The 17,982-nt window shown below is 41.2% G+C and overlaps 1 protein-coding gene across 1 annotated transcript; it reads left to right on the top strand.

Annotated features, from left to right (window-relative positions):
• Positions 1-8,978: 8,978 nt before the first annotated feature.
• On the top strand, positions 8,979-16,873 carry Cyp18a1 (Cytochrome P450 18a1). Its single transcript, XM_077415357.1, has 5 exons — positions 8,979-11,108; positions 11,647-11,768; positions 12,170-12,593; positions 12,747-13,011; positions 13,829-16,873. The coding sequence occupies exons 1-5, from the start codon at positions 10,733-10,735 to the stop codon at positions 14,262-14,264; spliced, it is 1,623 nt and encodes a 540-aa protein (XP_077271483.1). The 5' UTR covers positions 8,979-10,732; the 3' UTR covers positions 14,265-16,873.
• Positions 16,874-17,982: the final 1,109 nt, after the last annotated feature.

Genomic DNA, 17,982 nt, shown 5'->3' with positions numbered 1-17,982 from the left:
CGTTTACACGCGGAGTAAATTATCGCAAGTTACTACAAAATTCCGTTTACACGAAGGAAAATTTCGTTTACGCGAAGGAATTATCGTAAGTTACTATACAGAAGTAAAGCTCGCGTAAACGTATACTACGTTTACGCGAGCGTTACTTCTGTAGTAACTTACGATAATTTACCCGTTTACGCGGAGTAACGTATCGTAAGTTACTACAAAATCCCGTTTACGCGAACGAATTATCGTAAGCTACTACAGAAGTAACGCTCGCGTAAACGTAGTAAAAGTCATTTTGCTCAACTTCAATGCGCTATAAATGGCTAAATAATGTAAAGCATTTCACACGTCACCGACGTGTAATGAGATACGCGCGATACACGATATGCTTTTCATTTATCGTCAATCGAGCGTTCGAGTTCGACGACCGAGAGTCCTTGTTGCAATATCTCTCACGTCGGTATAATCAAAATATATATATTTTTTTCTTTGAAATGTGTGATAAAATTTTGATATACGTGACGTTGCGAATATCAAGCCGACTCTCAAGATCCATCTGTTGAACCACATCACGTCTCGAAACTGGTCGAGTTCCTCGAAAGAAACGCGACTATATAAAACAGAGGTTTTACTACGCGAGAACGTGGAGCTCCCGCGAGTGAGAAGTACTAAATCTTTCGGCTCTAGGTTAAATACGCGTCTAAGCATAACCGCGCGCTTAGCATACAAGCTTCCGCGCTATTTTTTTGCGATAAATCTTTTTTCTCTTTCTTCGTGCTAATGTGCACTATTGGTAAGCTTGTTGTGCATAGCGGATGTTCTTCTATATACGCCAGCATATGCTGCTCTTATATAAAATCAACATAAAATTTGTTAGTTAAAACAATATTTAGAAGCATTATTATGATACAAAAATGAAACGATCTGCTGTAATCAATTATTATTGTCTTGTACAATTATCAATAGGTGATTCAATAATGTGTGCTGTTGTTAATAATTCATCTTATATACTCAGCATACGCGTAGTTATATTAACATCATTACTGATGGCATCATTAATAAACGGATATCCGTCTTCGTAATTGAAAATCCTAATGATTGCAAATAGCGGAACAGACTGTATTCGCAGCAAGATATACCGCATTCTATATTTTGTGCTTGAATGAAATTTTTTTATTATAACGTTCTTTTACTCTCAAGAAACGAAGAGGCGTACGGTCGTTGAGCGATCTTCTTATTATAGACATTAAACTGAGACATTTACCGAGCGTGTTGAATGTAATTAACGTACGTCCTTTCTACTTCATAAGTCAGATTGACGAAGCAAAATCAATCGATAATGAGATTTCTTTGTGGCGAAAAGTATTGAGTATTTTGCCCTAATTACACATTGTCGCGCCATAGCGAAAAAGTCACCTCGCCAATCTCACCTCGGGGTTTCTCTAACGTCGAGATTAACGGCGTACGTACCGCTAACTAAAGCTATCGCGGAAGCGGGCGCCGATACAGCACGGCGTTTTCTCAGGAATAGCAAGAAGTGGACTCGGAGAAAAAGGTATCGGCGCCGTCCAGCTCTCAGTAATTGTTCGCCGTGCGCGGTACCCTCCAATTAGAAGCTCGCGTGATCAAGCAACAGTATACGCACGAGCGGAGGTATCGGCTAGCGCAATGCGGCGCGATAAATGAGCGGCGGTCTGGTACTCCGGTATGCGCTCGCGAGTCCGTACACACGCGCGAATTACGCACACGCACGCACGTATGGCATTCGTATACAGCCGGCAATATAGCCGGGGCCCGATCGATCGGCCGTATAAACGTAAATGCGACACACGTGAGCGGTGTGCCCGCTTACTCGTTGAAACCGGGGCTGCAATTTCTGATTGTTTACATGCGAGGGCATTGCCCGGATGCCGCTTACCTTACACACATTCCAGATGTGTCCCACCACCACCACCATCACCTCCTCCTCCTCCTCCTCCCCTTCTCCTTTTCCTCCTACGGTCGCACCACCTTCTACTACACACCACACCGTGGTGCGGAACGGTAGTGCCGCTCTAGTCGTTGCCTCACCTTTTGCTGGGCACTCTATCAGAGGGCCCCCTGCCGCGTCGATCGGCCGGCGCGGCGCCGATACTGATAAGTAGAGGAAATAAGGAAATGCCCTGAGGTAATACCACAAATTTCAAGGTTTTTGTCGGGTTTGTCGGGTCTACGTGGGTGGGAAGCCAATCAGATGTTTCCATCGTAGTTTATTTACTTATCAAATTTTTTGATGATACACTATCATTCAAATCTTCTGTACTTATTGTAAATTACTAGTACTTGTAAGAAAGCTGTTCTAGCTAGCTAAATACGGAATACATCTCTCAAGATTTTGCGAGGATTTAACATATCGAGCGGCTTCTCGCGATCGAATAAGAAGAGAACGTAATTAATTGACGTGCAGATCCTCCGAGATGACTCGTACGCCCGTTATCTGCCATCCGTTATCTATCATCGATACCTTGTTTTATCCGCATGTTTTATTTCGCATCAGTGACACCGCTCTTATTTTATCGGCAATGTTATGTGAGCGTCGTTATCCAAGTTACTTACATTCAAGTGTAAGATCGATATCGATTAGCCGATTATATCAGTCGGCAGGTCAACAACCTGTGCACCGTCATAAGGCGCAGCGTACGTGACCAGAAAGCTCCGGCTACGTGCATCTCGACGAATTCTATTAGTACATAGAGCACCGGTTAAGCCGACCGCCGCGAATTCGTTAAGGAAGAAGAATGTTGGATGCACTTATTGGTACGTGCGATGAATTATGGACCTGCCTGCGCAGCGTTCGCAATAGCGAAGAACGATCGTGCGCGATAGAATATGCCATTGTTGCGACTAACGCGACTATGTAAATCCTCGCTGACCGGATTAGCGTTTATTAGCGCCGTCTGAGCAGTTTATTAGAGCCGTCTCCCGCGACGGAGAATTAACCTATATACTCACCTCTCATCGCCCTCCCTTTTTTTTCCTCCATGTATAATAAAGCCGCGCGGGACAATTGCGGTCGGACGTAACGTCTTCCCGTTTGGGGCGCCCCACTTTGAATTTTGACCGCTGCCAAATTGCACGTATAATAATTATATATATGCGATACGGACTCTTGATCCCTGGGCATAATTAGGACCAATCGTAACCCGCAAATGTAATTTCCATCAATTGTTGCAATTTGAATTGCCGTCTGCTTCCACGCGGAGGGCAACGACCGAGCATGGAGCTTCCACGAGCCGGCAATGCTGCGACCTACTTGAAATCTGAGATACGCGCGAGAATATACGTGTCGAAATCTCGCATAATTTTATTTCTGGTTAAATCAAGATTCGAGCAACAGCGAGCTCCGGTTTCCTCCGCGCGAGATTCCGCGGGCAGGGCCGAGTCTCGAGATTTCGCGAGTCCGGCGCCGTTTCGGGAACTCGCGAATTCGTCGGCTCTCGGCGCTCGGCGCTCCCGCGCAGCGAGAAATCCGAGGAAACCAGGTGCGCGCCTTGCGCGCGTCGCGTCGCCCAACTCTCCCCGATTTCCATCGCGCGAAATCCCCGGTCGCATACCATACGTCCGGCCGGCCGATGCATGTCCGATTTAGCATGCCGCGAATCGCGCCTGCGACGTGATCGTGATCGTGCTCGTGCTCCTCGCGCGCGCGGTAGCGCCCCGTGCTCGTCCGCGCCCGCGGCTCGGACGGGAAGGGAGCAGCCGACACGTCCTCCACATGGACGGTCGTTCACCCTCGCCACTGGATCACAGACAGAGCGTAGACCGTGTTTCTCCGTCCGTTCTCTTCCTCGTCTTCGTCGTCGCCGTCGCCGTTCGATCATCTCCAGCCTCTTCGTTCGCACTTCCTCTCCTTCGTTTATCGAAACGAAGAATTCTGAGTCACTTCCGTTGGTTCCGCTTCCTTTCTTCCTCCTTTTCCGCGCACCATGGATGCGACACACCGCGAGACGTTTCTAATTTTCGAACATGTCCCAGCGTTCGCAAGTATACACTCGCGTTCATCGAGGCAAATTAAAAGAGGGAGACAGCGAGGGGTGGAGAGGGGGGGCATGACAATTTTCTCCTGAGAAGTCTGTTTCGCGGTCGTTCACCTTTTGCGAACGGTCCCCTAAGGGGTACGGACGTGGTGTGTTGCTCCTTTATTATTTTTTGTTTATTTCTTTTTCTCTTGTTGCCGACGAAGAGAGATTGGATTATGACTGATTTTTGTCCCCATCTCTTCTCGCTCCATTTATTCGCAGCGATCGCAATCGCGCCAAGATCGAATCATGTCGTTGTTTAATTAATTTATCTTTGGTCGATACTGCTAATTGACGTAATAGAAAGATATGGGATATTAATGATTCTATAAAAACAATGTTGAAATTTTACTTTTGAATATTACATTTTTAAAAATGTCTTATTTTCTATGAAATAAGACTTCAACGTCAAACGAAGAGAAGCTTTTTAAAAAATCAGAAAAAGTGCATTTTGTAATTGGTATATGTATTGGGGAAATTAGGATGCAAGAGAATAATTAAATTCAATATTTGTTGCATGTAATATTTCATGTGTATGTGCGTATGTACAAAATTATGTTATATTTAAGATATTTCACAATAATTTTTTTAGATGAGATCTAATTAATTTATAATTTTAGATTATGAGAGAAAAATATTTATTTTTAATATTACTTTACCGGGCGATGACGTCGATGATGGAGCTGAACGATAATAGGGATGATGTCCCTGAATAAAATCAAGGCTTCTGTCAATCTTAGAAAAGCAGAAAAGTCATTTTGATGTTGACTCAAACAAATCTCCAAGACGTGTTTTTCTATTCGTTCTGTTTACGAAAAGCTACAATCGAAAGGATGAGGGAACCGACTTAGAACGGTGAAAGTAACAATATGCTGCGTATAAGAAGGGATATATAAGGAAAGATGCGGAGGATTCGAGGCTGTTGTCAAGAGACTCTCTCTCTCTGTACCGATGGTTGTTGTGCCATTAAAAAGTTGCCAGAGTTAATATTTAGTTTATGTAAAAGTTTAATTAAAGTTTTTAATTATGTACGAAGAGTATAAAATAGTGTTATTATCAATATGTTTGAAAGTTAAGTACGTGTTGAAAGTTAAGTTTATTATGGAAGTTAAATTAGAAAATTAATGAATAGTAAGGAGAAAAAAGGTTGAATTTTCTTGGTGTCCGCAAAAAGCCAATTTGTTCAGTGGAAATTCCAAAACTCATTTTTGGATATAAAAACATTTTAATTGAGCGTAAGGATACTTTGCATCGCGACATATCCAATAAAGAAAAGCAAGTCAAAATTTTTTCTAAAATGACTATATCGGAAGAAGAAATAAACGAGCATATTAACAAGATATATCATCGGCATTTTCAGAAAAGAAGAAAAACTTAAAATCCTTGCCTGGTTTAGATGGACGAAAAATCGCTGGCAACCGTCTCAGCTGCATACAGAAGAATTTACAGGAAAGTATAAAAAGCTAGATACATTAAGAAATACAACAGTCCTGTCACAAAGCCTTCGTTCAATTAAGAGAGAAGAAAATGAAGAGAGAGAGAGTTCTGTCTTTCTTTAACTTCATTTGAAAACGGGTTTTTCCAGAGAAATGAGTCGGCCTCGCAATTGATCGAAGGTAGTCGTACCGATATAATCTTTGTACTCTGCACTCCGCCGAGCGATCGCGCGAGAGGCGACGTGAGCTTGTATTCGCGAACGATATATTCCGAAGATCGCGAAGGTTATCTGGACGCGCACGTGGAGTCCTTCATCGACGCGACGAAGTCACGAGGATAATCGAGACGCGCGTGGCTCGTCGGCGGTATCGATACTCCCCTTTCATTGACCTGCGCTGAATCGAGCAAATGACGAAGAGAGAATCGTTACGTTCTCCATGTTCTGGATCAATGACCGAACAAGTGCAATCTCCGACTCGCACGAATACGCATTTCGAGTACATCGGCGTGCGCGCATGACGTTGCGCTGCGAGAGAAACTTATCGAAGTGCGAAAAATTGAGATAGTCGTGCCTGCGTCGCGATTATTACCACGTATCGGATAAGTTCAATGTGAATCAATGCACTTAATTACACAACTTAATCAGCAAAGTGGAAAGTTTTAAGAGGGCCCTGACTGGAGACGTTTACATTTTTTGATGTCTCGCGAAATAATTTATGTTTTTATGTTAAGATAAAAGAAATTGTCGGAGAATTGTCGTAAACATTTAATTTTATTATATTCTACATATATAGGTACATTAACTCGCGAAACTGATAAAATCGTATCAGTGTTACAAAAATTCATTTCTTTTAAAAATTCGTTAAAATATATGTAGCAAAATTATAGATAATTGTATGCTAAAAGATCGTTTTCATCGAGAATGTCTTCTTCTCAAATAAATTAGTAGTAGATAATTGTTGTGTAATACATTTGATCAATGATGACTTCGTGAGTCACTGCATATGTGTACGTGTATAGTTGAGTTGGACATGTAGAATACATTTTTTCAGAGAAATTTTATTATACAGAGATGTTTTCGAGAGGGGAGGAGAATTAGAGATAATTGTATAAATAGTTGTAATAGATATTGAATGCATATTTATACGTGTTCTTACAGAAAGAAAAGGGTATTGTCATTTTGTCGCGCATTGAAATACGAGTTCGACTCCGCCGTTTTTGTAAGACTGATGCTGACGTTCGTTTTAGCGCAAAGTGCTAATTCCGTGGAAATTCCACGTTTCGTTTGTAGACAACGACTCGAGTTTTGGCGAGTCTAAGCGACTTATCACCCGCTGGAGACGGACAGAGTCGTAAACTGAAACGAACACGTTACATTCGTTCGGAACGCGTAGAACGAAAACGATTCCGTCTGCTGTTGCATAAAGTGATCCGACTGGGAGGGATATCATAAATCAATTTCAGTTAGATAATCGGATTCCTAAAACTGTTTTCCTGTAATCCGTGTCCACGTGTCCTATTACTCTGGCGACACGTGATGAACATATATAAACACGTCTTGGCTATTTATATAACCGATACGATTCTGACCGTTTCGTCTTATTTCATAAAAGCATGTTTTTACGAAATTGAGAAAAGAACAGAACAAACTATTTCTCAATTGCTATTTAAAACATTCAGATACATACATTATTTAACATTCTATTTCCTTTTATCTATTCTATTCCTTTATGCCTTTATCTCGGTGAGACTCTAATATCTGAAATGTAATCGACCCCACGAAAAATAGCCAGGATTCCGACGGAATCAGAGAGAAAAAGGACCATTATTTTCATCGGAAAATTTTAAGAACATTGTGAAGTTCTACACCGTCATTTGCGTTCTATTGTCATCGTATGCTTTTTTCTTATTTGGACAGGCTGCGATGTACCGGGCGAATAAATATGTCCAAATAGAACAAGAGATGTCAGTTTTACATGCAAGCAGCATGAAAATTCACTTCACACTCGTCAACGATATATAGATTTTATTGAACTGTTAAAAAAATACTGTGTTTGTTAAATCCGCAAAGTTAAAATTTATCAAATCTTATCGATTGTATGTACATTTTTATTGCTTCATGTAATTACCTAAAAATTTGTGTCCGCACTGGAATGTATATAATAACTGCAGCGATACGTGTCTATTTTATCAATACGTTAGTCATTTATTCGCCGCGGTGAATGATCCTTATAACTGATTAATTAGACTTCAAACTTCAAGTGTCCGTGAACACGAGAACGAAGGCGGTTATCAGCGGCAGGTATGAAGCAGGTTATTCACCCTGAGATGCAGGTTTTATCATGACAAACGACTCGATCCCGAAACGAAATATCGGTGAGGGAAAATTATCGTATAGTAACATCGATGCAAGGCATCGATTGTCTCCGGTGACTTCGTGACTGCTTTCTGGACTTTTGAACGAACGTTGCGCGTTCCTTATAATAGGAATGTATACGCGGAAATGCACAGTTGAATTACGTAGAGAACGCAAAATTCAGAAATATAAATAATTATTATAGATAACATATGAATCGTGTATTAAGTAATTAATTGGAGTAATTTATTAAAATTTCTTACAAGTATCTCTTGAAAATTTTATTCTTTTGTCTTTTATCATATTGATTGTGAAATTAATGTGTAACCTCGGTTGTTAATTAGTAGTTAATTACTGCACGAAAATATTGACATAACCGCCATACATATAACGTACGTATTCTTAATAATTTTATAATACTTCATTAGCGGTGCAAATCATTGGCCATTTAAGAGAGCTCGTGAGATCTCCCCGCTTTTAAACCGTTTGCGTAATTATGAGCTTCATTAAAAGTTTACGAATATTGGCGCTCGGGATGAATGCGTTGGTGATTGAGATTAATTAGATTTACACGTAACGGCCGCCGCGAATTATGACTGTCCGAAATCTCGACGGGCGACGCGTCTGACCAAATGACCCCGAAGATTTGATAAGAGGGCAACGTCGATGCAAAGTCATCGATCGGCACAATTTGCGAATTGTGATGCAAGCGGCCGATTATGAGACAGCCCGTTATTTCTTCGCGCGGCACGTAGGCATTCATTGCGAAGTGTAATCTGCGCAAGCCGACCAGTCAAAATATATTCGCGTCAGCGTATCCATGCGCGGAGTAATATTTTCAATCGCGATAAATTGCTCATAACGACGTTCATCACTTATTTACCATCAATGTTGAATATGCGTTTTATCGTGAGCCGATTCTTCACTTTCGTTTCTAACTTGGAGCTTCAGGTAACTATTATAAAAGTTTATGTTATAAATTTAATACGTGTCTTATTTATTAATTATTGTGATAATTAATGAATATTTTACGATAAAATTAGTAATATGATGTAATATGATTTAAAATAATATATACCATGCAGAAGAAATACTTAAATTAATTGATACTGCTTCAGATTTTCTTTTTTTAAATTGTCAGTTATACAGTAACAATATAAGATAAGTTAATAATTTAAGTACTAAACTTATAATAAATATTGAAAAACTACTTTTATCCTCGTCTCAAAAATTGTGTGGCAATACAATCGTCATCACGTGATTTAAAAAGAAGATTTATGTATATAAAGCAAGATATATTTCTTTATTTCTAATTGTAAGTCATAATAGTTCTTTATTTCGGTTCACTTTTACAAGAACATAAAATACGATAAAGCATTACAACGTGATTGCGATGTTATCTATAAACAAATAGAGATTTTATAGAAATATCTATATTTATCATTACGCAATAATAATGTTCAAATTATCTCTATTTTATAAAAATATCTGTTTATTACTGTTCAATAATTAAGTCCAAATTATCTTTGTGTGTTTTATTATCAGTTCTACACAGCTTACTATCTCGATTAGATAGATTGTTAATTATAAATAATTCTTAATTCAACGTGACAGAGAGAGAGAGAGAGTTCAGATTTGAAGTAGTAATGTGTCAGAAGTACGTTTCCATTCAATACATGCGACACTAATAAATCTGATAGTTAAATAATCAAACAATTTTTCCCAAAGTTTTTCAAAATTTTTGTCTGCGTGCCAACATCGGTCGTGCAATAATTCTAATTACATTTCTAGTCAAGTAAGAGATCAAATGCGGATATTGAAAAATTCAAGATCCGTTTTTGAACCGAGACGAGATCAACAAATTCATTTATGCAACGAATCGTGCAATAAATATTTCGAGGAATAAAAATAGTAAATATTTATTTTCACAAAATTCCACGTACCACGTATCTATTTCTCCATTTTTCCAAACGAAGTGATGCATTCGACGGGACGCGATGCAGTCGCGATAGCTGTCTGCGCAACGAACTCGATCGTCGACGCAGCGTTGGTCGCGCCCCACCGCGATCAGGGAAGGACCCCGCGGGAAACCATCTCTCCCCACCATGATGTTCTAGGATAAGAAGCCTCGTGGTCTTGGGCCCTCCCGAGAGCGGGGATCATAGGTCCGCCCTCTACGATAAGTGGGAGAATGCCGATCGTGCGTAACATCGGTACGTTTGTCGGGTGCTCCGCACCAAGGCGATCGGCGTATCCCCCACTTATACAAATCGACCCCACCGCCCACGGTGTTCCTCTCTCTGTCGTTCGGCCACCCCTCCATACCAAGGGACAGTTGGGGGCAGTAGATGATTCACTATATAAGACAGGCAAGGACAAGAAGGTGTATGCTAGTACATACAATCCTTCCGTGGCTCGCACATTTCACGACGTGGCGAGCGGCGGCGAATTCGGCTGCGGCGTTGACCGACTTTTTATTCTCTCTCTTCTTTTCCTCCTCCTCTTCTCCTAGTTGGGCTCCTTCTTACCTTCTCCTTCCTTTGCCTTGAAACTACATTGTTATTTTATATCTTTTGGGACCTTTGAATCGTCCCCTTGTAGTTTTTACCCTTCCTTACTACCCTACAGCCGAGACATTACCCACTTGTCTCGATAAGAGCAGTCACATATAAGACGTAGAGTCGAACGGACATAGTATAGTCCGAGCGGACGGAGCAAACTGTGTCGTTTTTTTTTTATCAAGAGACTAAGAAAAAGAGAAACGTACAAATATAGAGACTTTGTGCGATATATACGACAGTGATAACCACGCAACGACAGGCACTCGAAGACATTTACCAGCGCTTCGAGATCACGGATCCTTGATCAATCGGTGGTCTGTGATCGATACAAGATGCTGGTGGAACCAATCATGCTGTGGCTCTGGCACAAAATGGGCGGAAGCATCATCGAGGTCCTTTGCACCCTTTCAGTGTTCGCCGGTGTTTTTCTACCGGTTTTTCTTTTGGTGAAGTGGGTAATATACATCAAAAACTTGCCGCCCGGCCCATGGGGAATGCCGATCTGGGGCTACTTGCCCTTTATGAAAAGCCCCACGCACTTGCATTTCCACGAGCTGGCGAAGAAGTACGGTAAAATATTCAGCGTCACCATAGGCTCCGGGTTGACTGTCGTTATCAGCGATTATCGCATCATCCGCGATGCCTTCAAAAGGGAGGAGTTCAGCGGCAGGCCGCGCACCGACTTCATGAGCATCCTCGACGGATACGGTAAGTGTCAAAAGCACAGCAGATTCCAATAATACGCTTTAATCTCGCGACTTTAGCACGCTCTCGTATCGTCGGGGCGGGTTAAAGCACTCTGCCGGCTCGCTCGTCTTTCGCACGATTTCCACATTTTATCGGTTTTATCGAGAGTTCTTCGCTCGTGCCGCGCGTCGGGATTATTCTTAACGCTGGCTGATATCGGAAACATTTTTTTTTTTTTTAGTGCGTTTTACTAAGCGAAACTAGCGAGACTATAACGAAATTGGAATACGACATTCGAGGAAACTTTACGGGTGACTTCTCTTCCGTGTGATCGTTTCTACGATATTTTCCGAACCGTCGCGTTTCCCCGATCGGTCACGGCTATTGATTTCCACGGTTGCTTCTCGGTCAATGCTAGCTTGTGCTTCGAGATGTTGCAATCGATCGTCCGCGAACCGATCGATACCGTGAAAACGAAACGAGTCCGCGGATGACGCGCCGCATATAAGAGAGTTATCGCGGTTTCCGTGGCTCAGCATCGTTCTCGTTGCTGTTGCAGGCATCATCAACACGGAGGGTGCCTTGTGGGAGGATCAGAGGAGATTCCTTCACAAAAATCTTAGAAGTTTCGGCATGTCGAATATGAGTCGCGAAAAGACAAAAATGAACGAGAAAATCATGGTTAGTACCAAATTTGGATTTATAATCCTGCAATTTGTTGATTTGTATAAAGAGTACTATGAAACTTTTAAGATGCGTATTTAAGCATCTCTACGTGATATTTTAAAATTGTGATATATAACATATATCATTTATAATTTAATATAATACGAAAGAGATGTTCTCGAGATATACGTTTTTCTGTAAATTACAATATTGTGTACTTAAATACAATATGTAAAATTTTTTTTTATTTAATTATTAATATTTTGTTTTATATTTATATTTTGTACTTAAATGCAATATATAAAAATATTTTTGTGAGTACGATATTGATAAAAATTTTCATCGCATGAAAATAAATTATGAAAAAATTTAATCCAAAATACCGTAAAATAAACGATCACAATGTTTTGATTTAGCACGAGGTCGAAATATTTCTTAACCGAGTGGAGTCGAAGCGAGGGGCTCCCACAGACATCTCGTCCTATCTGGCTCTGTCGATCAGCAATGTCATCTGTAAGCTTACAATGAGCGTTCGCTTCCACCTTAATGACCCAAGATTCGAGAGGTTCATGAAACTCATTGACGAGGGATTCAAACTCTTCGCTTGTTTGGCGTCTGTGAATTACATACCACTGTTCCGCCACCTACCATGGTTCCACGATATCCGAAATAGGATCTCGCAAAATCGAGCGGAAATGGCTGAGTTTCACCAAAACATTATTGATGACCACAAAGACAAATTCAAGAAGGACAGCATTAACGACATCACTGATGCCTATATACACGAAATTCGGCAAGCCGAGAATGAAGGTCGAGAGCTTTTCCAGGGAAAAGATAAAGGTGAGCAGAAATCACATTTTTCAATCGATTTTTTCAAAGGGTACACTACGCTAGTCCCACGTATCAGCATTATTTCAAGTAATATTAATAACATTATATTCGTAAAAGTTAATGATTTGTAATACGAACGGCTGGTTTTTTTTCTTTACGCAGATCGTCAAATGCAACAAATTCTGGGCGATCTCTTCTCTGCGGGTATGGAGACAGTGAAAACGACATTGAAATGGGCGGAGCTTTTCATGGTGCTCAACCCGGAAATGGCAGGGGCGGTACAGGACGAATTGGATAGGGTTGTAACAAGGTCAAGATTACCCACGCTAGAGGATCTTCCCAACCTTCCAATCACAGAGGCAACGATTCTAGAGGTTCTTCGCAGGTCCAACCTCGTACCACTTGGAACCCCGCATGCTACCACACGGTAAAACTTTACTATTTCATCTTCGATTTGTTCCCGCACGATTCTTTGACGGAAATGCTTTTTGTTGTCCATTCCCTTTCTCTTTGTTGTCCTTTCCCTTTCTCTCTACGTGAGCTAAGATTTCACAACGGGTCCTCGCCTTCCTCCTCGGCGGCTTTCCGTCTGACATATCCCTCGTGCCTCGCTCGTGCGCGCTCGTGCGCGCGCGCGCGACCGTTTTGGACGATTATATTCGGCAAGAAAAAGTGAAAGCAAAAGGTGTGTGGCCTCTTGTCTGCTTTTCGGCTGGGTCGCCCCGCCTTTTCGAGGCGCCTTCTCGAGGTCGATGACACCGTTTCACAGAGAGCCTGTTTGAGCCGAGGCAGATGGATCGGATATCGATGTCTATTGAAAATAGTTGTTAGGAATAATCGCGCATGAAAGCAGTGTTAGAAACGGCGCGGGCGGCACGGTTTCACTTCTTTGCGAAGAACGCGGCCAGAAAGAGCGTGACGAGCGCACGTGCGTGCGTGTAAAAAGCCAAGTTGGTGACTGACTTCACCAACAGATTAATATCCCGTGACCATTGAAATATAAAATAATCAAACATATTAAGCACAGCAATTAAATTTTGCGTGAAATTTTAGATTTACATGTATTATGGTTTTTTTTATATTTAATAGAAAATTATTGATAACGAAACGAGCCAAATTTTATCGCATATGCTTAATCATAAGAAAATATATCCCGATCCTCTCCAAGATCAATTATTTTCAATCGATTAATCGCCATTATTAGCTGGAATTTTAGTAAAAATATTGCCTAATTAATGTTGCAGGGACGTGGAGTTGGACGGTTATAAAATCCCAGCCGGTACTACCGTGATACCGCTATTGTACTCAGTGCATATGGATACGGAACTCTGGGACGATCCGGAAGCCTTTCGGCCTAATCGTTTCCTTGCCGAGGACGGTAAAGTCCGTAAGCCGAACTACTTCATACCCTTCGGAGTCGGTAAACGAATGTGCATGGGCGAAGTGTTGGCACGCATGGAACTCTTCCTGTTCTTCAGTTGCATGATGCACAACTTTAACTTGACCCTGCCCAAAAGCGCCCCTTTGCCCAGCTTGCGTGGCAATGTCGGTATCACAATATCGCCGGAACCCTTTGAGGTTTGCTTTCTGAAGAGGCCTCTTCAGACCAACGTGATGGCCTACAATAACGTTGAGACCTCCAAGGCCTCCACGCCTATTCGTAACATTGGCAGCCATTAAGTGTCCTCAACGGATTCCAGAACACGGGCACGGTACTTGTTCCTATTGCCACAGGAGAGGCGAACAAAGAGAAGAGATCCGCAAGTCGCGTGCTGACGCCATGGGGATCCCATCCACGCTCAGGCACGTGCGCATCAGCTGAGATGGAGACCCGTAAGATTATCTAATTGTACGATTAATTGTCGGAGAACGGTCGAACGTTCACGCTTTGTCGAAACCTTCGCGTAAAATCAAATATTTGCAGTAAATCTTGACATTGTTATAGCTGAAAAAATTACAGATTCATTTCGCTAAAAAATGAGAGAGTTTAGTTAAAAGTTTAGTTTTATTAAAAAACCTAACTAACTTTTAAAAAATAAAAATTCTCTGAAATTATACATGAACGATCGTTCTCTGGAATCTAAAATAGTATATAATTAAAAATGTTTTAGTGTATAATTAAAAATGAATTGAGTCTTCAAGAACAAAAAAAAATTGATAGGTTATAGAAAGTTACTGAAATAATTTTGCTAATAGAATAGAATGTAAGGTAGGTTCTCGAGCGTGTATCCAATACATGTCTGTCCATTTAATTTTGGCAAGATTTTATATGATCCCATTTCTAAATACGAAATTCGTTATTAACAAATATACTTTTTACAATTTTATATTTTATCTCTAAAATGAGATTTTATCCTTTATATCGAGGTTTTAAAAAATCTACAATTTAAATTATTAAAAAATTAAAAAAAAATTTTTTTTAATTATTTAAAAAATCTACAATTTGAATTATTATAAAAAATTTTTGAAAATTCGTGACTTTGCCAATCGTGGTTTCTTTTCACAGCGTTTACGAGACAAATAATTTCAAGCTGTTAAAAAATTGATTAAGAAAGAAAAGAATAGTCCACCGTATGGTAACGTATCACATACGAGCTGTGATACCGTTATCATAATCCTATTAAAAATTCTAAGTAGTCATTTTATTTTACTACGCCGGAACCGTAATAATAGATAAGTTTTGGCTATATAACGTATATAATAATAGGTAAATTCGTGGCTGCGGAGGTAGTTTCTTCGTAAGACAGCTAGTCTAACATCGGATGGTCGAAGGAAAGCGGAAGTCCTCCTCGGCTAGCTTAGAGTACAAAAGGAGCATTACTTCGAAGAGCCTACATCTCCTCCCTCCTCCTTCTTACTCTCACAGTCTTTTCCGAACTCATCACTCAATTCCTTAATCGTCCATGAGTATTTATTGCTTTGCAAATGTTACTTTGCTCCCGCTCACCCTTGCTCCTCGCCTCGTATTTATTCGCGCTTAGTTCTAGATCGGCGAGATCGACGGGATTCCGATGTGTCTTGGACGGTTTCGACAGCGATTTCGTGCCTAACGAGTTCGCAATCTGTCGGTTCACGTCACGTTAATGACATTAATGACTCCAAATGCAACGAAACACCGATTTCGTGCCTAATGAATAACGTCAATTTTGCCACATTGTACTAAATCATGGCTCGTATATCGAGGTGTTTCGTCTCTCGAAAGCTCTCATTTTGACACGGTTTAACAACGTTAACGACTTCAAAAGTGATGAAATGATACCGATCACGATCCCGAACGCCGTCGACTCGTCATAGATCTCCGCGGACGAACGAGGATGGCGGCTCATTATCCGATGCTCCTCTTTCGTTCACGATAATAACAGTTATCCGTTATTAAGACAGAGAGAAAGACAATGAGCGAGAGAGAGAGAGAGAGAGAGAGAGAGAAAGACAGTATATTTGCGTATGTAATATTAGGTTGCATGTAAGTAAATAGGTGATAGATTTGAGCGTGCGCGTGAACGTTAGCGTGTATTTGCCGTACGTGTTTTATTTTTAATATTATATACATATAGCTGGTCGACGAATCACGTGCCGTTTGACGATAAAATGCGAGACTGCCCTTGCACCCGAGACCGCTCGCGCCCAATATAGTTAATTTTTCTAGCGATTTCTAACAGCGTGGGTCGTGCCAGTGTACTGGTCGACCCAGCTGGACAGAACAGGCCAGGCCCGTGAGCGATTTTCGTGAAAGTCGCCGTTGTGAGATTCCGTTGCGACATCCGCCATTCGGCGGACGACCACACAGCGCAACGCGGCGGCCATTCGGAAATGAGAAGATGGAAAAAAAAATTATGTATCAAGCAAACATCGATCGGGCCGATCGGATTGATCGGCCGCTACAGCTTGGGTGCGAGCGCGGGCTGAGGCTGTGAATCTAAGAGACCCCGGGATGTACGGTCGACGAATCATTGTGACGTCGTGCAGTTCGATTTCCCAAAGATATCCCAGGCTGTGCATCCTAAACAGCGACGAGAAGCCGCGCGGCGACGTCCTGATCTCTGAGATCAGGAGGGCGAATCCGAAACGTGTGCCTTTTAAAGCGTACTCGACGACTGACGGACCCCTTTTAGCGGGATCGACGCCGCGCGGGCAAAGCTCCTTCGCTCAAGTATCCGATAGAGATAATTAGTCTTACTACATAGCATGCATGAATTACAGAATACCGCATTGTGTTCACCCATCGTCGACAGCGAAGAACATTTAACGTTCTTCTTTTTCTATGAAATAAAGATGTGTTTTACAACTGAGGTAACCGTCCGATAAGTGATTCATCCCTGCCACCACAGTCCTAAAAAGATACTCGTTTTGTTAACAAGAATCCATTAAAAGAAAAAAAATTATCAGAAGACATTCATCTCACAGATTCTGAAAAGATTTCAAAATGCGATACAAACTTAAGAAATGATTGTTTTATTTTGTATTTCATAAATAATAAAACAACAAGCGTATTCAAGAGATTTCGATGGATATGTCAAGAAAACATACATTATACCATTCGTAACGGTGACGAGTGTTCATCGGCCGAATATATAAAAAAAAAAACTTTCAATTCTTTATCGATCGTTCCCGCGAAAAATTTCGTCTGGAAACTGCAGTCTTAGGAACCGGATTCTTAAAGATGAGTAAAAAAAACTTGTGGTTCTTCGGCTGCATACACCATCGGCCTTCGACTCCGATCTCCGTGATCGCGCGCCCATCCCTTCCTGTCGCTGTTCAATACTTGGAGGACTTTTGCTTGGGGCCTACGAAAGAGAACTGAGCTGGGCTTAGCTTTCTCTTCCACTGATCCGCTCAGTCGCGCATTTGGTAAAACGCTTTTTTTTTTTTTCAATTCGTACAAGCATTCGTATTCGGCTGTGGCAAAAAACAGTCATGAATCCGATTTCGCTAGCTACTTTAACTGGGTGAGGTTAAAAAAAAGGCCGTAATTAGCGTCAAATTGCGAAAAATTATTGTGTACTTTACTGGATAATTTTCGTGATAAAATCCTGTTTGAATGTTAAATAATAATTTTGAAAGGACAAGATTTTCATATTTGTTTGATGTTGGTTGTGATTGCTGTTTTTAAGACTTTTCTTAGCTGAAATTAACGACTTATATACATAGCTTGAGCGTAATTGTCGGTTACAGTAATTAATTTGAAATGTTCATGTATAAAAATCTCGACGATTCTCGAAATTGTAAGAATAAGAAAGCTTTGGAAGCTGTTGGAGTAATTATTCACTGGTCAACAACTCTGTCAATAATCACGCGAGTTGACTCGTCGGCGTCGTACGATTCTCACGGCGGCACTTCAGAACGAGAGACGAGCGCGCTTGGCGCGCGCTTACATAAGAGAAACTCGCGCGTTCTAGGT

Source organism: Temnothorax americanus, unplaced genomic scaffold (genome assembly GCF_048541705.1).
Source record: "Temnothorax americanus isolate GAGA-0224 unplaced genomic scaffold, ASM4854170v1 Scaffold4, whole genome shotgun sequence".
Lineage (NCBI taxonomy): Eukaryota > Metazoa > Arthropoda > Insecta > Hymenoptera > Formicidae > Temnothorax > Temnothorax americanus.
This window is presented reverse-complemented; position numbering and strand designations above follow the sequence as displayed.

What these genes read in the sequence shown, in the direction of transcription:
- Cyp18a1 (XM_077415357.1), top strand. Translation starts at nt 10,733, where the DNA reads ATGCTGGTGGAACCAATCATGCTGTGGCTCTGGCACAAAATGGGCGGA. An exon ending in AAATGAACGAGAAAATCATG is followed by an intron (nt 11,769 to 12,169) that starts GTTAGTACCAAA and finishes GTTTTGATTTAG; the next exon opens with CACGAGGTCGAAATATTTCT. An exon ending in ACCCCGCATGCTACCACACG is followed by an intron (nt 13,012 to 13,828) that starts GTAAAACTTTAC and finishes TTAATGTTGCAG; the next exon opens with GGACGTGGAGTTGGACGGTT.